The sequence below is a fragment of the Plodia interpunctella genome, chromosome 17 (genome assembly GCF_027563975.2).
Source record: "Plodia interpunctella isolate USDA-ARS_2022_Savannah chromosome 17, ilPloInte3.2, whole genome shotgun sequence".
In the NCBI taxonomy this organism is placed as follows: Eukaryota; Metazoa; Arthropoda; class Insecta; order Lepidoptera; family Pyralidae; genus Plodia; species Plodia interpunctella.
This window is the reverse complement of record NC_071310.1, coordinates 6,791,506-6,811,841: the sequence shown is the minus strand read 5'-3', so window position 1 is coordinate 6,811,841 and position 20,336 is coordinate 6,791,506. Positions and strand designations below refer to the sequence as shown.

General features: G+C 37.9%; 2 protein-coding genes across 2 annotated transcripts in view; one reads left to right on the top strand and one right to left on the bottom strand.

Annotated features, from left to right (window-relative positions):
- Nucleotides 1–25: 25 nt before the first annotated feature.
- On the bottom strand, nt 26–2,346 carry Gle1 (Gle1 RNA export mediator). The gene has a single exon (XM_053757885.2). The coding sequence runs from the start codon at nt 2,160–2,162 to the stop codon at nt 198–200; it is 1,965 nt and encodes a 654-aa protein (XP_053613860.1). The 5' UTR covers nt 2,163–2,346; the 3' UTR covers nt 26–197.
- A 1,500-nt stretch (nt 2,347–3,846) lies between these two features.
- The window catches only part of PolE1 (DNA polymerase epsilon subunit 1), a 29,987-nt gene continuing 13,497 nt past the window's right edge, over nt 3,847–20,336 (top strand). The window contains exons 1-30 of the mRNA XM_053757657.1: nt 3,847–4,065; nt 4,147–4,270; nt 4,521–4,739; nt 4,931–5,160; nt 5,484–5,804; nt 6,215–6,315; nt 6,486–6,627; nt 6,946–7,078; nt 7,289–7,402; nt 7,772–7,946; nt 8,333–8,600; nt 8,977–9,086; nt 9,752–9,870; nt 10,228–10,367; nt 10,812–10,994; nt 11,587–11,705; nt 12,050–12,168; nt 12,368–12,569; nt 13,299–13,451; nt 13,695–13,863; nt 14,203–14,434; nt 15,127–15,309; nt 15,627–15,788; nt 16,258–16,345; nt 16,804–16,925; nt 17,626–17,858; nt 18,250–18,375; nt 18,560–18,653; nt 19,339–19,520; nt 20,093–20,289. Of these exons, the coding sequence (XP_053613632.1) occupies nt 3,977–4,065; nt 4,147–4,270; nt 4,521–4,739; nt 4,931–5,160; nt 5,484–5,804; nt 6,215–6,315; nt 6,486–6,627; nt 6,946–7,078; nt 7,289–7,402; nt 7,772–7,946; nt 8,333–8,600; nt 8,977–9,086; nt 9,752–9,870; nt 10,228–10,367; nt 10,812–10,994; nt 11,587–11,705; nt 12,050–12,168; nt 12,368–12,569; nt 13,299–13,451; nt 13,695–13,863; nt 14,203–14,434; nt 15,127–15,309; nt 15,627–15,788; nt 16,258–16,345; nt 16,804–16,925; nt 17,626–17,858; nt 18,250–18,375; nt 18,560–18,653; nt 19,339–19,520; nt 20,093–20,289 (4,849 nt within the window). The 5' untranslated portion in view covers nt 3,847–3,976. The remainder of the gene's footprint in view (nt 4,066–4,146; nt 4,271–4,520; nt 4,740–4,930; nt 5,161–5,483; nt 5,805–6,214; nt 6,316–6,485; nt 6,628–6,945; nt 7,079–7,288; nt 7,403–7,771; nt 7,947–8,332; nt 8,601–8,976; nt 9,087–9,751; nt 9,871–10,227; nt 10,368–10,811; nt 10,995–11,586; nt 11,706–12,049; nt 12,169–12,367; nt 12,570–13,298; nt 13,452–13,694; nt 13,864–14,202; nt 14,435–15,126; nt 15,310–15,626; nt 15,789–16,257; nt 16,346–16,803; nt 16,926–17,625; nt 17,859–18,249; nt 18,376–18,559; nt 18,654–19,338; nt 19,521–20,092; nt 20,290–20,336) is intronic.

Here is a 20,336-nt window from a genome sequence, read left to right as displayed (position 1 = left end):
AGCAATGACAATAATATGAAGTAAACATATTTGTATAAATTTTAATTTATTACCATAGTATGTCTGTGTTTACAATTTATAATAACTCATAGCTATAAATTAAAAGTACATGATGCAAAATCACATTTAGGGAATACAATTACAAAAGTTCATTAAGATTTGAGAAATAAAATACTTATAATTAAAATCAGGAAAAATCACCATGTGTTTGGTTGTAGCAATCCACTGGCTGGTTCTATGTGACCAGTTCTTAGAACATTTTGAAGAAAAACCTCCAACCTACTTTTGGGCCCACCTTCATCAATATTCTGTAAGATGGCTAGATAATCTGTAGCTATTAATTTGATAATTTTTGTAAATTGTTTTCCATAATGCTTGAAAAACTCATGGCCACAGACCGAGAAAAAGTCATGAAGTAAAGTGGCACTGATGTCGGGTTCTGGTCTCAAGTTTATGAAAGAAGCCAGCCATCTCCAGCCATAGAACAAACCATGAGGATTTGGGGCATTAACAAACCTAGGAGTTTTTGCTATCCAAATGGCACAACAGAGGCGGAATATGCCAGACATTCTCTTCAAAAATTTGTCTTGCTTCTCCACAACTCCTTCATCATTATAAGTGTAACCTCTTGATAAATAGAATTCCTTGTCAGTCTGACCTTCCTTCTGTGGTAAGAACATGGGTACTAAATATGGGCATTGTCTATGAAAGTTTGCTTCTAATAATTTTGAAAATGTTGGGAATTGTGAACTGAGTGCCACAGTCACTGCCGCCAAAGGGAATGCTGCCTCTGGCTTGCTAGAGACGAGCAGGTCTCCTTGACGGACAATCTTTTTTGCCAGTAGAGCTGTACAATAAGCAAGTCCCTGAGGATGCTGTGTTGCCTGCACATAAGTGTCCAGCACTTGGACCCGTTCACCTTTCAACAATTTTGACAGTTTCTCATATTTATCTTTCATATGTATTCCACTGACAGAAGAAATTGCATTCACTGGTGTGTTCACAGCCTTTTGGCAGTCAAATCTGAATTTTTTCATATTAACATTTTCTAATAACTCCTTGTATTGCAATTCATATTGTACCAGAAAATTCTTAAGATCTTCATAATTACTGAAATTTTTAGCAGAGTGGAAAATAGGCTTTGTTTTCTTTGATTGGTCAAGTAACAGCGCAGCCAACTCAGCTTGCTGAGCTTTTTCTGCTTCTTCTTTAGCCTTGGCTTCTAGCAATTCTTTTTCTTCCAGCTCTTTTTTCCTTGTAACTTCATCTTCCTCTTCTCTCTGTTTCTTTTTCTTAAACTCTTGCAAGTCATTTATTATCTTTTTACATATATTGTCAATATTTAACACCAAAATCTCAGCCTGTTTTACTTCCCTGTCTGTTAGAGCAGTATTCTTACAGGACTCCATAATAACATTGATATTTCCAATTACTGTGTTTATAGCTGTTCGGTACTTCTCATAGATTTCTTTGACTAAAGGTTCAGTTTGTATGAGATTGTTTATTTCACTGTAACATAAACATATTTTTGTGTGGCTGTCAGTGATCGCTGCAAGCCTTGCTGTTGCTTTGTTTTGCTCTTCCAACATTCTGTTCAAGTTGTCCATGGTTTGTCTGTTGATTAATTGGGTGTTCTGCTCATCTAACTTGGCCCGCTCCAATAGAGATTGATTGTCATTATCTGCCAGTTGCTGCAGCAGAAGCAACTTTCGTTTCTTGCGTTCGAGCGCCCGGCGTTCACATTCTTCACTTTGCGCTTTCCAATATTTCAAAGATATTTCTGCTCTTTTGGCTATCATCTGCTCAATAAGTTCTCTAAATGATTCTTCTGAAGTTTGCTGCAGTTTAGTCTCAAATTCTCTCATGATCAGCGTATATCGGAGGTCTTCGCGAATCCTGTCCTCCATCAAATTCTCTTCCTCTTTGATTTTGGGTGGTGTTTCTGTCAGCCGATCCATATTTTGTACTGGATCCTTTATAGGAGGGCTGTTTGGTCCTATAGTTACTTCTTTGACAAAAGGACTTATTTCTGCTGCGTTTGTTAGAGCAGATATTCGTAGCTTTCCGAATTCTGCTAGTTGGTCAGATAGACTTACATCGGTTTTCTTGTTATTGTAGCCACTGCTTTTAGAGTCGTCAAACGAAGAATATATGTCATCCATTTTTTTAGTCAGCTACGTGTGTTCTTAAATTAGTTGAACTTAGGTAAATTAATTATAAATAATAGAATTACTTAGTGGGCACAGTATTAATAGTAAACAAACACAACGAGTCCGTCCGTTCCCTGCGTGCTTGCGTGCCTGCAAATAGAAAGTACTCTGCGCCTGCCTGGGTGCAAGGGGCAAGATGTCGATTTCGCGTATTGACAATGACAAGTATGACATGAAGGACATTGACGTCTGGTCTGCAACAGCGGCTACTATAGGTACCTACCCAATCATGTACAAGTAGGGATCCCTTTTTTCGCATACATTTTTTATCCTAATTTAATTTAGCATAACGAGTTAGGCATATATTTTTTGACATAATACAATTTTGACATACTTGTTTTTTGGCATACCTTTTCAATTAGCATAATTATAGTTTAGGCTAATGTATTTTACCTTAATTTTAATTTGCATGAAGCTATAGTGTAGCAGTAGGTTAGGGTGCGGCTTAGGGGTAGCCCAAGGGCCACCCCTAAGCCGCCAATATGTTTTAGATTATTGTATGCTTAAAAATTGTTATGCTTATGGTAGGTAAGCGTAAAAAAATTGTGCTTAAAACATTAAGCCAATTAATATGGTGCGTAACTATTAATTTATTTATATCGTAACTATTATGATAAGAAAAAGTACGCAATGTTGAATGATGACAAAATTGTATGCATAAAAATAGGGAACCATTATAGTATTATGGTAGTCTTAGATCATTTAATAATACAATATAATGTTTTTATATCTGTGAGTAATACTTTAACCACCACCATGGAATTAGACAGTCTAGTAAGGTACCTACCATGGAATAGGGAGTATTACTGCACATTTATCCCGCCAGAGTACATCACTAGTTAGGTATACAAAAGTTCTGAACACTAAACACGTGAAGACTTATTAAAATATGAACTTCATATAGGTAAGATCAAGTCAAAATTAGTTTATGACCACAGTGGACTAAATAATGCAGAACATAACCTATTAAAATAGTGTTATTATTTTCAGGACCAGTTAACCGCCCTTCAGTTTTCTCATGGTCTAAAAACTCTTAAAAGTGTACTCAAAGGCGACAAAGAGTTGCTAAACGTGAAGCTAAAAATCAAATAAATGTGTCGTCGTATATTATATTTTTGATTTGAATAGTTTTTGAGTCGAAGTGGTTATTTGATTGAATTGGTTAATAGATCTTGAAGAAGCGGTGGTGAAAATAATATACATATCCCAATCCCACAAATAGCGCAATGTGAAATCAATAGTGTTCAAAAATTATAAAAAAGGTATTGTGTTTTACAATGGACTTGAATTATTTAGCAAATTCATCTTGTATTTAACACTTTGTGTTCTGAAAGCCTATTCAATCCACTAAATCCTTCCTTTTTCTTTTAAACTCGCACCACGATTGCGTAGAAGGTATTTTTGGTCGTAAATCTGCAACAATATTGAAAATTGGCGCTTTTTGGCGTTTTTTGCCTCCATTGTCAATGTTTGTGTACCTTAGTTGTACCAGTAGCGCCATCTGCCTTGCGTAATATATATTAGTAGGTACTCCGTACAATTTAGTACGTACTAAATCCATGGTACCTACCTACTTATTATGTACGTGTGAATAAAAAAAATGTAATGTCAAGTTCAATCTGTAGTACGTCAAAAATTGGCGCGAAGTATTGACAAACAAAATTACAAAACATTTTTAGTGTTGGGTTGCGAATGTTGCGATTTGTTTTTGTTACTTATGAGTTTTCATGAATTTGCCAAAATAAATAACAAAAAATAAATTCAAAATGGTTCTACAGAATACGGGAAAATATAGAGCCGATAAAGATAGAGACGACGGTAGTAAAAAGGAAGCTGGATCTTCTTCAGGCCAAAGGTTTGTAATTTCTACGTTGCCAGAATGTTATGAGTAAAACTTGATGAAATTCTAGTATTATTTAAACTACACTTTGTTTAGGGAAGAATCATCTGAAAGTCGTCTCCGTGTAGCATTGGAAAATGATAGAATTGACTCAAAGTATGGGTTTGAGAGAGTGCGAGATTCAAAAGAGAGAACAGGTTATCTTATCAATATGCATACTGTAAGTATGATTTTTATTTTTACATAACATTTTTTATAACTATACAATATAGGTACTATTTAATACTTTCGCCGACAGTCCTTCATTTATTTTTGATTTAAATCATAGTAATAGTCATAATAATATATATTATTATAATAGAATAATAAACGAATAATACATATTATTATTGTTATTTTTTAGTTAGAATTTATAACTTTTTGTATTGATAAGTATGGTACTGGTCTAATGATCCAGCGGGCAATTTTAGGCCGAAATATTGGACGAAGACAAAAGACTAGTAGCGGCAATGGATTACTACTTCATAGAAATGGATGGCACACGGTTTAAAATATCCCTTATGTTCCGACCCTACTTCTTGATAATGGCTCGCAAGGAGTGTGAGCAAGAGGTCATACAGTATTTATCTAAGAAGTTTGCGGGTACCATATATAAAATAGATGTTGTTGAAAAAGAGGACTTGGATTTGGTAAGAATACTTTAAACAATACCTATAAATGATCTGTTACTATTTTTATTTACTAGCTATTTATGCCACCACTGGGCAAAAATCTCTCCTATCTTCTTCTATGCTTCTTTAGTCTTTTACTTCTATATAAAGCTAGAAAATTGCTGTATTCATTATCAATTTTTATTATAAGAGAGTATGCCATTTTCCAGCTGAATCATCTGTCCGGTTTAAAACAGAGATACATAAAGCTCTCATTTATGTCCCAAAATGAAATGATGAAAGTCCGAAGAGAAATTCTTACTGCTGTGAATAAAAATAAGGAGAGAGAGAAGAAAGATGCCATCTATGCAGAAATGTTGACCAATGCGCTGGCCAGCTCTGCAGCTTTAGAGCATGCAAAGAAAACCACAGATCACATGGAAAATATACTGGACATAAGGTATTTTGTCATTGTCATAATGTTGCAAGTTCTAGGAATATAATTAATTTTATTTGATTGATCTTTGATCTATTCTATATTCACAATGAAAGTCTTTCCCCATAGAATAGAAAGCAGGCATAACCAACAAATTATTATAATATAAAAATCATGTTTATTGGAAATTAAGACTTTTTTTGCACAACAACTGTTTTATAGTCACACATTTTTTTTATAACACTGCTGGGAAAAAGCATTATTTCTTCCATCGATTTCTGTCTTAGGCCATTTGTTGCCAACCACCAACAGAACAGAAAATTATATATAATTTTATTTTATTTCAGGGAGCATGATGTCCCATACCACGTCAGAGTATCAATAGACTTAAAGATATTCTGTGGTACTTGGTACACAGTGAAGAGCAGAGGCACAGAGACACCTATATTCACCAAACGGGATGACATTATAGAAAGGCCCGATCCCATAGTCCTGGCTTTCGACATTGAGACTACAAAGTTGCCGCTCAAGTTCCCTGACTCACAGACGGACCAGATTATGATGATTTCTTATATGATTGATGGGCAGGGGTATCTGATCACTAATAGAGAAATTATAGCTGTTGATGTTGAGGATTTTGAGTATACCCCTAAGCCAGAGTTTGAAGGGTAATTTTGCTACTTACATTAACTGTAACCTGTGACTGTAACCTCCAGTTCATGTCTTAAGAGGTGATTAAGAGACACATAGCCTTGGCAATTGATAGGCAACAGTACCATTCCCAAGTAGGGTTTATGTCAGGAAGTCAGCCAGTAGTAAAATCATAGCCAAATCTTCAAAATCTTAAGGTTATTTGTGTGGGCGCCATGTGGCGTTCGTTTTAGCCCCAAATGAAACCTCGAACTTGAGAGACTTACGACTTGAGAATTACGGTATTGTGTTTGGATCTGGAATTGACATCATGAGAGGCTGTCTTCTTTCCACTAATGGCTTACCTATAGAATTTAAATGGTATCTTCTATTGAGATGATGGTTTGTAAATTTTCTTTTTAATAATTATATATGTTTTTATTTCCAGTCAATTCATTATATTCAATGAAGCCAATGAGCTAGAGTTGATACAGAAGTTCTTTGACCACATTATGGATGTTAAACCCCACATTTTTGTTACTTATAACGGTAAGATATTAATTTGGCTTGTTAACTTAATCCAATCAACTTAAGAATTGTGAGAGAACATTGTAATGGCTCAATTTTGGCAACTTTTGACCAAGGTCTACTTCAGGTAAATTTTTATTTTGGTATAATCTATTATTTTTCTCGACTTGTTGTTTTAATTTTTTATTTAGGTGATTTCTTCGACTGGCCGTTCGTGGAAGCGCGAGCGGCGATCCTGGGGCTGGACATGAAGCAGGAGATCGGGTTCAGCAGAGTGGCCGCTCGAGACAACACCTACGCCTGCCGCCCCGCCATGCATATGGACTGTTTGTGGCTAGTATTGTCTTTCATTTATAATGTTGGGCGCCAATAGAAACTTAATGGCGCTCAACAATTGCCAATTATTTGGAATATGTTATATTGTCGTCTACTAATCCGAAGATTTAAACATAATAGCAATAAAACAATTACTTGCAAAATATTTATTTTCATTTCCAACAAAACTTAGCTTCTGTATGACATCAATCCAATCTGCTAGCGTTACGAATTACGCCATATATCCTCACTACTAATTCGAAAAACCGATACACTAGACACGAATATATCCTTGCATAGTTTCTATATGTTATAATAAAATATTATTAATTTTAGCTGGGTGAAGAGAGATTCGTACCTGCCTGTGGGGTCGCAAGGCCTGAAGGCGGTGGCGAAGGCCAAGCTGCGGTACGACCCTGTGGAGCTGGACCCGGAGGACATGTGTCGGATGGCGGCCGAGCAGCCACAGGTGAGCCTAAAGCCCAATTTTTAATTATATCATACACAACATATTACAACTATTATGAAACTACATATATACAAAAAAATCATTTACAACTTTTTATTATAAGAAAATCAGTTTCGTAACACATCTTCGTAGCTTAGTTGAATAATTTATCTCATAGCACACTAAAGCTCACATTTAATCAAAATTATAAAATAATATTTACTTTGCCAGGTCTTGTCCAATTACTCCGTGTCCGATGCTGTGGCCACATACTACTTGTACATGAAATATGTCCATCCGTTCATATTTGCCCTGTGCACCATCATCCCTTTGGTGCCTGATGAGGTAACTATATATTTACTTTATTATCTTCCTCATACATTGTTTCAGAGCTTCGACATTCTCCTTAAAAGCAAAAAAAAAAACATATTTTTTTTAAATTGTTGCATCACACTATATATATATTGTTGATACGTTTTATTATGCATAGTCCTGGCAGACGGCAAACCCAAGAAGTGCTGGCTTGATGTCGTCAAGGATGATAAGCGTGCTAATGGTCTGACAACTAGGGAAATGGAGGCGAAAAAATAGGAAAGCGGACCCTAGGCTCCGACGCTCAAAGACTGAGGAAGAAACCGGGAATAGTTCTGATTAGAGAGGTTATTTCGTCTCGTCGCTTTTCGTGTATTTTACCCTCAACGTTTATGGTGCCAGGTGCTCCGCAAAGGCTCGGGCACACTATGCGAGTCTCTGCTGATGGTGGAGGCGTTCCACGCCAACATCATCTTCCCCAACAAGCAGCTGGAGCAGCTCAACAAGCTGACGGCGGACGGCCACGTGCTGGACACTGAGACCTACGTCGGCGGACACGTGGAGGCGCTGGAGTCTGGTCAGTTGGAGTAGATAGATAGATATACATATAAGATATTTATTTACACCAGGTGCTCTGCAAAGGCCGGAAACGTACGACTGGCAGCTGCATCCTGAAAGAGGGTCGACAGGTCGTAAAATCATAGTCGAATATTTATATGCGGACCCCGGGTTTCGCGAAATGCGCTCAGGTGAGAGCGAGAAAAAATACTTAATTCTGCTAGTTTATAATCTATCTCCACGAGAAATTTTGAACTGTACAAACTATTATCAATTTATTTCTTACTTCATTACAATACTAAATAAAACACCCTATTCTTCAATTTATAAAATTTACATTACAATGATACGAACATATTCTACCTCCCAACCCAAACAAATAAACATGTTTTTTTTTTTTCAAAGGTGTATTCCGGGCGGACATAAAATGCAAGTTCAAAATCGTCCCGTCAGCTGTCCAAATGTTGATGGACAACACAGAGAAGACAATGAAACACGCTATAGAAGTAGAGGAAGGGGTCCCGTTGGACATGGTGACCAATTTCGATGAGGTTTGCTCCGAAATCAAAGCCAAATTGCAGCATATGAAAGACCATCCGAGAAGAGATGAGAATCCGCTAATTTACCATTTGGATGTCGGCGCTATGTACCCGAATATAATTTTGACTAACAGGTAAGAAGGCTCTGAGGTGGTTCCTGTTCTTCCGGCTCCAACCATACACATGCGGATTGGTTACACCAAAAACAAACAAAACTAAACCTATCGATAACTGATACACACGTCCAAACTTTCGCTTTCTTACATATGTATTATAAAACAACCTCTGCTGCGTCTGTGCGCGATAAACTCAAAAACGAATGCACGGATTCTCATGCGGTTTTCATCAATAGTTAGTGTGATTCCTGAAGAAGGTTTAGGTGTGTAATTTATTATGTTTTACCGGAGCGAAGTCGGGACGGGCGGCTAGTATAATATAAGTAGAACGTTAGATTATTTTAAAAAGTTTGTGTACACATAAGTAATGTTTTAATATATTTTGTATTTGCAGATTGCAGCCTTCTGCGATTGTGAACACTAGTATATGTGCGGTGTGCGACTACAACAAGCCGGGGGCCACGTGCCAGAGGCACATGGAGTGGATGTGGCGCGGAGATTACTGTGAGTATCACTAGCTACTCGTCCCGGCTTCGCTCGGGTGAAAATATAATAAATTATACACTATTATTATCAATCATCAATTTAAAACTTGCGTTATTGAGTGACTGACTAACCGACTGACAGACAACGTAGAGCCGAAACTACTACAAATTAATGAATACGTGTTTCAGTTTGTTCACCCCCCTTTTGAAGGATTGGAGGGTTAACCTCAACTCCTTCAAAAGGGGGTGAAATATTGTATGAGACTTAATACAATTTTCAAGATAAAAAGCCGAAACTCTTTAAACATACTCTTAGTAGTAAATTAAAAAAATGGTAGTTGTACAATAAGTTAGAAGAGCGCTGTCGCGTTCATTAAAAGGCGCGATATTACCAAATTTGACGCGGGCGAAACCGCGGGTAAAAGCTAGTACATTATATACTTTCTTCACTAATAAGTGAATCGTCTGAAAATCAGTGCTGTGAGTCATGTCACAAAGCTGAGCTGGGATCGTTTGTTTTTTGCCGAATGGCAATCTGTCGGCTCGGAATCTCTATATATTATTGTGGAAGTCATAGATATAATAAGAATATTTCTGCAATGTACATACATGTATCTATAAGCTTTTTTTGTTAATTTAATATTTATTGCAGCAAATAAATGAATTTGAAATGTTGATGATCAGTGCCGGCGAGCCGCAGCGAGTACCAGCGCATCCAGCAGCAGCTGGAGACGGAGCGCTTCCCGGCGCTGCAGCCCGGCGGCGCGCCGCGGCCCTTCCACGCCTTGCCCAAGGAGGACCAGGTCGCGATACATTCTGCCTGTTTGTGTTCTTCGGACTGTTCTATCTGTCTCTCTATGTCTATTTATTTATTTAAACATAACTAGCTTGTGCCCGCGGATTCGCTCGCGTTTATCTCGTGTGTCCGCTCATAAATTATTATTGTCAATATATCGGGTTCTATAGCAACGTATCATGATGAAACCTATATCAAATATTAAGTTTGACCATCTGCTATACGACCATGAAAACCACATCTAAATCCATCCAATAGTTATTGCGCGATGCGTGATCATACATACAGACAGACAGACAAAAATTCTAAAAAGAAATTGTTAAAAGTCAAAGCTAGTTAGTAAATAATATAATAACCGTCCCAGGCCGCGTACGAGAAGAAGCGGCTGGCGGACTACTGCAAGGTGGCGTACAAGAAGACCAAAGTGACCAGGTCTGAAGTGCGCACCACCACCATCTGTCAGAAGGAGAACTCCTTCTACGTCGACACCGTCAGAGCTTTCAGGTTATTTGTTTGAGACTACCTGTTGGCTGCAGCTCCATCCCATTCCCAAACAGTGACGTCAGACTCCGAAATCATAGCTGAATATTCAACATTTTAATGATTATTTTTTTACTCTGCTCAATGTAAAAAATATATCTCGCGTGCTGCGTCACAGCCCTGAATGGATCTGGAAACAACCAAAAATTAGAGTGAGAATATTTAAGAATTGAACATGTTTCTGTTTCACTTTCATTTTATGAAAAGTACAAAAAAGACTTAATTTTTTTCTTGTTCATTGATTTTCTTTCACTTTTTTATTTACTAATGATTTACTTTTCCAAGCAGCCAGTCTTAAGTATTTTCATCAAACTTAATTTTATAATAAAAAAAAAATACACGCAAAAGATACTTTTCTAACTGCCAGCATTTCGTAAAATTGAAGTTATTTTGTTATTTCCTTCACAGGGACCGTCGCTACGAATACAAAGCGCTGAACAAGCAAGCGAAAGCCAAAGTATCCGAAGCTGTAGCAAGCGGCGATGCGGCAGAAATCAAAATAGCTAAAAGCAGAGAGGTGCTTTATGATTCCCTTCAGTTGGCCCACAAGTGTATTCTCAACTCTTTCTACGGCTACGTCATGAGGAGAGGGTGAGTTTGTAAATTAGATCATCGTTTTTAAGCTGACCCTTATCTTTAGCGACATAAAGCTCATAATCCAAAGTATCCTAAGCAGTAGCGAGCGGCGACGCGGCTGAAATTAAGTAGATAAGATCAGAGAGGTGCTTTATGGTTCCCTTCAGTTTGCCCACAAGTGTATTCTCAATTCTAGCTGGACCACTTCATACCCCAACATGGATGTCGTAAAGGGGATTAAGAGATAAAGAGGGTTGATGTCGATGTTGATACACAGGTTGTCGTGAAATCACGTTTGAATTTTCAAAATTTTTATTTTTCTATTATATGTGACCATCATTGTCGTAAATTGGTCCGAGAACGCTATTAGATGAGATAGAGCATTATCAATTTAAATCTGTGTGAATATTTTCTCACTATCACACTCATCTGAGTCTTCCCAGTTACTTCCGTTCCGTTCCTTTTTTTTCTTCACTTCGCTTCGGCATTCTTAGTTGGTTCGGTTAAAGATCTTTATTCTCATAATAACCTTAAAAAGAGATAACTATAATGTACCAAATTAAATGCATAAATTAAACATTTTAATAACATGACATTATGTCTCCAGTGCCCGATGGCACAGTATGGAGATGGCGGGCATCGTTTGCTACACGGGCGCCAACATCATCATGAAGGCACGGGAAATCATCGAACAAGTTGGCCGACCTCTCGAGTTGGACACTGACGGTACGAAGGTTAATCATTTTGTCAACAGGACTACAAACATAATTTGAAGCGGCTGACTTTGTATGACTGCTAAAATCACGTCCAATATTTTTATTATATTTTACCCAAAACCGTGAAACGATATATTTTTTTTTTATTGTCCCACTACATGGACAAAATTTTAATCCAAGACGAAGATAAAATGGGATTTTAAGAGTCGGGACCCCAATTGTTTTCAGTGTTTTCTACGACTTAAAATTAGGTAATCGGTTGTTGTGAAAAGCCCTGTTCCTAATATAAAAAAATAATATTTATGCGTTTTATCGAATGCTTCTTCCATTTTCCTAAAAACATAAATATGTCAGGTATCTGGTGCGTGCTGCCGTCGTCTTTCCCGGAGAACGTGACGGTCCACACCACTCATGCCAAGAAGAAGAAAATCAACGTGTCCTTCCCCAATGCTGTGCTCAACGCTATGGTCAAAGTAAGCTTAGTAAAAATTTGTATATTTAACGACATAAAATTCTATATTAAATATATTATTTTTTTAATAATAAACTTTTAACATAAATATAACATAAACAAAATAATTTTATGTTACAAGATTATCCATAAATCTTAACAATAAATATAATAAAAAAATAACACAGTTTTCTATTAAATATAATCTATTCCTCCTATAGGACCACTTCACAAACGACCAATACTTCGAGCTGACAGACCCTGAAACCAAGAAGTATGAACAGCGTTCAGAAAACTCCATATTCTTCGAAGTGGACGGGCCCTACCTTGCAATGGTGTTGCCAGCGTCCAAGGAAGAAGGCAAGAGGCTTAAGAAGAGATATGCCGTGTTTAATTTCGACGGCTCGTTAGCTGAATTGAAAGGTGAATGAATTAAACTATTACATGTGACGTAACATTGCTTGCGAAATAGCGTTTTAAACATAATAATATGTATGGACAAATGACACAGATGAGTTAGCTCCAAAGTAAGTTTCAGATTTAAAGATTGTGTTTCACGAGCTAACTGGATAGATAGAGCTAACTGGCAAATAATTTCATATATTTCTCTAGCAGTTACTTTGTCTGTCAGATTACAATATAATGTTTTATCAGAGGGTAGTGAAGGCGCTTCGAGAGTGTATGAACATTTGTAAACAGTCTAACTTTTCACATAGAACGTTGTTTTGCTTTTTTTTTTACTCTTGGATCAGTATCCACCACTAGTGTTTTTACGACAGCAATATTGGACAATAGATAACAATTATTGTAATCTGATGATAATACGTGATGGCATTATAATTTTTTGGTCTTTCGATGAAACCATAACGTTATAAAGTGAAGTGAGTTCAACCCTACCCAACCACGGCACGATTCCGTCCCCACCCGGCACGGAACTGTACGTCACACATTTATTACATCTATGCACTCTCTCCATAGCTAATTGCTTCACTTCTTCATACTATGTGGCCTACTTTTTCTTTTATTTGCCTCTTGTAACTCTCCCTTGGTCTTCCTGGGAGAAGAGAGGACAAAAGAAGGAAGTCCACTGAAAAGAGCCTCTATATTAAATTATATGATCATGATGTTTACTCACGTCTATTACTCTTTCAGGCTTCGAAGTGAAACGCCGCGGAGAACTGCAGCTGATCAAGATTTTCCAATCATCAGTTTTCGAAGCATTCCTCAAAGGGAACGACCTCAAATCCTGCTATGCCGCCGTCGCTAAAGTGGCTGACTACTGGCTCGACGTGTTGTATAGCAAAGGTAGTGTGTGCTTTCCGCCCTAGAATAGGGTCATATATGTCTTCCCGTAGATGTCGTACGAGGCGACTAGACACTAGCCTAGGTAGCAGTTAGGCTACAATTAGAATTCACAAAGATAGTTGATGCTAGGCAGGCGGCACGTTGTAAAATCACAAAATCTTTAAAATATTGTATTACATTTATATCAAATATTTAAAATGCTAAGCGACAACTGGTATTCATATAAAGTTTTTTTAATTGTAGGCTCCAACATGCCAGATTCGGAGCTATTCGAGTTGATATCAGAGAATAGGTCGATGTCGAAGAAACTAGAAGACTACGGCGGTCAGAAGTCTACCTCCATCTCCACCGCCAAGCGGCTGGCGGAGTTCCTGGGGGAGCAGATGGTGAAGGACGCCGGGCTGGCTTGCAGGTCGGTGGTAGACAAAGATAGATATAGTTATAACCCAGGAGATAGGTAGATTGGAAAAAGATCCATGTTACAGCTAATAAATAATGTATGATGGAGTGGTATAACTTTATTTTTATTTTATCTATTGTATTGTCGGTAAAATAAGTGATGAATGCGAAGCTCTAAAAATTATCCAAGGTGCAGTAACCTCAACTTCGTATGTATATAAGTGTTTTATATTATATATAATAAACATTTACATTATCTTTTCGTTTTGGTCGGATAATCATAAACACATTATCCGGCCGAAATTAAAAGTGTTTAACTATACATTTTCTGCCAACACGATAACTCTTCCAGGTTCATAATATCTCGTAAACCGGAAGGCGCGCCAGTAACGGAACGCGCAATTCCCCTTGCCATCTTCCAATCGCCGGCCGCTGTCAAACGACATCATCTCCGGAGGTGGCTGAAGGACAGCAGTATCACTGAACACATCGATATCAGAGATGTGCTGGATTGGCCGTACTATATCGAGAGGCTTAGTGGAGCTATACAGAAGATTATTACTATCCCGGCGGCGATGCAAGGCGTGAGTATGTTCTTAGAACGAGCGAGAGAGAGATTTTGGTTCAATGGCTGAGATGAGATAGATAGCATATGTTCTTAGAACTAAGTTTGTCCCACGATTTTACTAACGTGAACTTCCATTAGGACCTTATTAATTTTCGGGATAAAATATATCCTACAACCTAGGTTGACCTTCGGCTACGGCCACTTTCTTTTTCGGTCAAAAAATACATAGAAATAAATTAGATGTATCGACTCTTCAGAACTTATGTCGAAATAGTAGAAGTGATACCCATTTACATATGGTTACATATTGAAGTGAGAACAATATTTTGTATGAAACTATGGGTCGAGTTCTATAGTTTTTTTTTTTAATTTATTTTAGCACATAACAACCATTATATATACAAAACAAAACTAGTGGCCCGTCTCGGCTCGTAAAACCATAATAACTTTTCTTCTAACACTGTCTAGTAGTTTTTGAGTTTATTATACAAACTAAAATAGAAAACTTTTCTCTTTATAATATTATTAGTATGGATATGGGGTTATCTTAAATTATTCACAAGGTCAAAATTGTCGTTTAGCTGTTGTCTTCTTCTTAGCCTGTCGATTCGGCTAAATTTGTGTGGACCAATACGACGCCACTGATACGACATTATCTGTGGTGTCATTTCCCCTGTAGTTGTTTTACAGTTGTTTTATTATTCCCAGTTGGACAACCCAGTGCCCCGGGTGCAGTACCCCGACTGGCTGCACAAGAAGATGCTGGCCAAGACTGACAAGTTCAAGACGAGGAAGATCACGGACATGTTCTCCGCCAAACCCAAGGAGCTGAGGCAGAATGACCCCGATGAGGAAGCTTCCGGCAGCCATGACGAGTCTGCAGTGAGTGTGGTGAGGAAATGACATTAAAAAAAAAACTTGGTACATGTCTATATGGAGTTTGAAACATTTTTTGTCTTTGTGATTGGTTGATAAAGACCCATTGTTGCCAGTCAAGTGGACATAGCGCCCACATTTAATTTCAACTCTTTAAAGATGTACTGTATTTAATTGGCTATAAGCCCGCACACTAGCGCCACCATCATAGTTTTTCAATTTATTTTATTTATTAGCGAGAACTAAAAATAGGTATTAAAGAATTAAAAACAAGAATCTGTTGGACGATAAGTTAAAGTCAAATCTAATGTCATATCGCAATCTTTGAACAGGAAACGGAAATGGACATGGAGGACATAGGCAAAGGGCCCACTGAGTCCTCCAGCATACGGCCCGTGGTGCACACGGTGAAGAGGAAGCGCGAGCCCTCGCCCGCGCCCGCACAATCATGGCGGGAGGCTTTAGGACCACCACCGCCCTTTGGGAACACTAAGGTAGGTTTGCGATTAACCTGTACATCTCTTGCATCCTCGGATGTTTCTGATTACATCCGGGTCTATGAGGCTGCGCAGTCCGGGGTCAAAGATTTAAGATTTGGCAGTGGTTTTAAGACCGGCCGCCTGACGTAGCCCCTTTTTGGGAATATTGTTGTTGCTTATTGCCAAGATTACGTGCCCTTTATTCTCCTTGTACGACTTCAATGGGAGATCCCTTTAATTCAATCCATCCATTTCTCACTACCCCTATATCCCTCCACGTACATTTTCATAAACACTCAAAGGAGATAATTGGATTTACGTATGGATTGGATTGATCTATTTAGAATCGAAATGAGATAGGCAAAAAATCTGAAGATAGAATATATAAGTTTAAACGAATAATTAAGAAACTAACTATGCAGTGCCTTTTCAATCACTAAATTCTTTTTGAACCTGTATAATCACGATAGCTTTACATGTTCAGGAGGAGCGGAAACAATGGATTCTATTTCAAAAAAGAAAATGGCTGTGGCAAATGGAGCAGAGAGGATACAGGAGTCGCAATAAGAAAGGTAGGTAAAACCAATGGAAATTATTATACCGCGGCGTCGCTTCCGTTAGAATTCCATAGTCTTTCACGCGAATGTTTCTATCACATATTTTTTAATGTTTTTCCCAATTTATTCAATTATTGGTTATTTATCTATTAGTCTAATAGTAAAAACACTTCAGTTTTATTGGATCAGGTTGCGTCTCAAATTCTCCGTCATATGACGCATGCGCGACAGTCGACTAACCTTTATGCGCTGAAGTGGTTTGGGGGGGGGGGGTCATCTCAATGTATGTTTTATTATTTTTATTTTTTTAAATTTTGATTTGCATTTATTTTAATATTTAATTTATTTATTTTTCTTTAAATAGCTTTATTTGTAATATTGATATGGAACTTGATATTCTGAAATAAAGATTATTACTATATTATTATTGTATCAGTGTATACAGTACAGATGTTTCGATTCGATATTTTTAGGTAAAATCGCGGACTCTGAAGCGATGCCCCCTCCACGGGGCGTTGGTCCGTCGAATACGCTCGGGGGATTCATCCGCAGAGCACAGCGGACTCTGCTAAACACACCCTGGCAGATTATACAGGTATGACAATAATTATTAAATACTTGCTTTTGATTCCCCACTTATTTATAAAAAAATTTAAACATACTTTAATCTAAAGTTAGTTTGTCCCGTTCTGTCAATTATTGTAAAAGTCGAACTCAAACAGATGTCGAAGTGAATAATTACATTGCAAAATTTGTACGTGAGCTTTTTACCACAAAGAAAAAGTAGCAATGTACGTTGGAATCGCCGTAGTTTGGCAAAGTGTTTGCCTATAGTGTGGGCATATTGAAAAAATTGCCTTTGCAACAATAGCATTTCCGAGAAGGCATGACGTAAGAGCGGTTGTAAAAACACAGAATAATCTTTAAAAAGATTAAGTTTATTTTTTATACTGACTACGGGCTCCACAGTGTTAAATTGAAGCAGAGTGTAGTGTGGGTGGCGAGAGGCAAACACGGAGTAGTTTGTATAAGCATTTATTTGCTAAAATAAAGCTACACAAATCCGAAGGAATTATAATAAACACTAATTAATATAAAAGGTCGGATAGCACGTCCGGCCATGACAGATTCAAAGGAAGAGTGAACCGGATACGCCAAAATACAAATGTTGTCATACGTTTTAAATGTTTAAGGGATACCATATACTAAATGGGGTTACCATATAAAGCTTAACACACAGCCCCTGAGGTAATACGCGTAGATGGTAGACAATCTCAAATGCCTTTTATTATTAGGTAGCAGAAACAGCGGAGCCGGGCCTCTTCCGCCTGTGGGCACTGGTCGGGTCGGAGCTCCACCAGATCAAGCTGTCGGTCCCGCGCATCTTCTACGTGAACCAGCGCGTGAGCCGCGCGGCGGAGCGCGGCCGCTACTGGCGCAAGTGCAGCCGCACGCTGCCGCGCGCGCGCCTCGTGCTGCATCTGTACCAGTACTCCGTGCCCGAGCAGCTGTACCGGGACCACCAGGAGTCAGTATATGGAGATTGCCTGATAGGAGAGGCCGCGGTGAAGTTTGTTGCGTCGCTTCTTCTTCACCTGCTTTGGAAGTCGGCAGTAGACTTAGTCCTATATTGAATAAATAATTTTAAATTTGATAGTGATACGGCTGTGATTTTGTGGCAGGTGTGGTTGTTGAGTCGAATTTTTCTGGATTACTCTATATTAAAATTGAATATAATTTAGGAATACATTAGGAAATAAATAAAAAATTTTGTAAACCTGATTGTATTATAAATCAAATAAAAGAGCTCGTTATGAGGTATCTCAAATATAATTTTGTTATTATTGTAAAATAAAAAGTTCGATATAATTCCTAATACTTACATTTTGATTTTTTATATCTGACTTTTCACTGTACAGGGAACTAATGGGCGAGTTGTCGACGCCAGAGATCGAGGGTATCTACGAAACTCAAATGAGTTTGGAGTTCAGAGTGCTCGTACAGTTAGGCTGCATCTGTGCTGTCGACCAGACAGAAGCGAGGCGGTAAGATCTTACAGCTTTGTAATAAAACTCATTTCAGATTGTATCGTTGGACATTAGTAGACCTAATATTGTAGTATGAGAATTTTGAACTACACATACAATTTTGTCCTAATATCCTTTTAATAAAGCTCATTTTAGATTGCATACGTTGTAAAACCATGATATAGGCCTCATCCTTTCTCAGGTTGATCCAATTGGGCTCCAATAACATGGAACAGTTTACGCTCAACCAACTTCAGTTCAAAAGTGTTGCACATCAGCCGTATTTGCAGAAACAGGTAATAACAATTATTTTGGCCCCAAAAAGTTTTTTATACATTATATGTACAATATTCCACTTCTGGGCAAAGTTTAAAAACTTCTTCCCAGAAGTGGGATATTGTAAAAAAATATTCTCATGTTTGATGCGTAAATTTTGTTGATAAGCATTTATGGCATCTAATTTTTGTTTTCATTTTCGCAAAAGCATCGGTGGCACCACAACCTTACTAAAATTAACCCTACTAAAATTTGTTTATAAGATGGAGGTAACATTTCTTACGAGGTTAATATTTAGCCCATCCATACAGGTCTAAATATTAGTGTGGACTAAATATTAGTCTCATAAGACTTAGTAGCTAAACTAACTAAATAAACTACTTGTAGCAAATACTTGTCTTACGCCCGACTTGCCTATGTGCCGGAATACTTAGAGAAATTACTATCCAACTAATATTATATGAAAGTTTGTGAGGATGTATGTGTGTATGTATTTTTGTTAATCTTTCTCGCAAATCTACTGGACGTATTGTTATGAAATTTAGTACAAGGGTAGAATATAACCTGGAATAATACATAAGGTACATTTTATCTCGAAATTCCCATGGGAGCGAAGCCCCGGGGCACAGCTAGTATGATATAAAATTTGACTCGAAAAAGTGCCTGTGATGGTCTAATTTCTGAATCAATTATTTGAATTAATAGGACGGCATCTCCCCAATAAAACACATATACTTATACCACCACTCGGCGCCGAACTCGTCGCGCAGTATGTGGGCGCTAGTACTGGGGCCAGTGAAGAGAGCCTACGTCTTTGTGCTGGACACGGTGAAGACCAACCAGATGCCCAACATGAACACCCTGTATGCTACTGAGAGGACTGCCAAGTGAGTAACTTTTTTGTATATGTCCAGGTTTTATGTTCAGTACACTGGCCACTAATAAAAGAATAAATCAAAATGTGTTCTAGGTTCAAATATTTTTTCATATGGACAGCTAAGGTTGGAAAATTATGATTTGTATTTCAAAAATTCAATGTAATTATTTTCATTACCACTACACGCTAGTTTTTATTTATTATAGACCAACTATTTGAACAATGTATTGAAACGTAAATAAGTTTTTCACAAAAATTTGATTTTAGACACAATATTTTATTCTTGACAGAGAGATCTTATTGAATTCAATGTGTGACAAAAAAAAAGTCCATGCAGTAATCCGTTGAGGAGTTCCCACGTCTGGAGCCATTCCTGGGTGCACCATCGGGTCATGCTTATTACAATAATACATTGACACCAAACTAAACGTGTTTAAAAAATTTCATATCAATCGGTTGAAGATATCTTTTTCAAAATTGATTTGCAATATGCAACCCGAGACATAGTGACAAGTTAAATTAAGCTTGTAAAAACGGGACGAGTATATAAAGTCTCTCGCATGAATTATCTTCGTCTTCCAGAATAAACCTCGGCACAGAAGAAAGCACTCTACCCAACGCAGAGCTAACATGGGAAGTGTCCATAGAGACAGAAGCAAAGGCAGTATACCGCGGTATACAACGCGCCCTGCAGAGATATCGCGACGAGCGCTGCGGGCCCACGCTGCTGGCGCTGCAGGCCCCGCTCACTGCGTCTGCGCTGCTCGCGTTCATGCCTGGTAGATATTGATTTCGCGATTGTAGAGATATTAGACTTCATGTCGTA

Excerpts from the sequence above, each read along its gene's own strand:
- Gle1 (XM_053757885.2), bottom strand. The coding sequence starts at position 2,162 with ATGGATGACATATATTCTTCGTTTGACGACTCTAAAAGCAGTGGCTAC.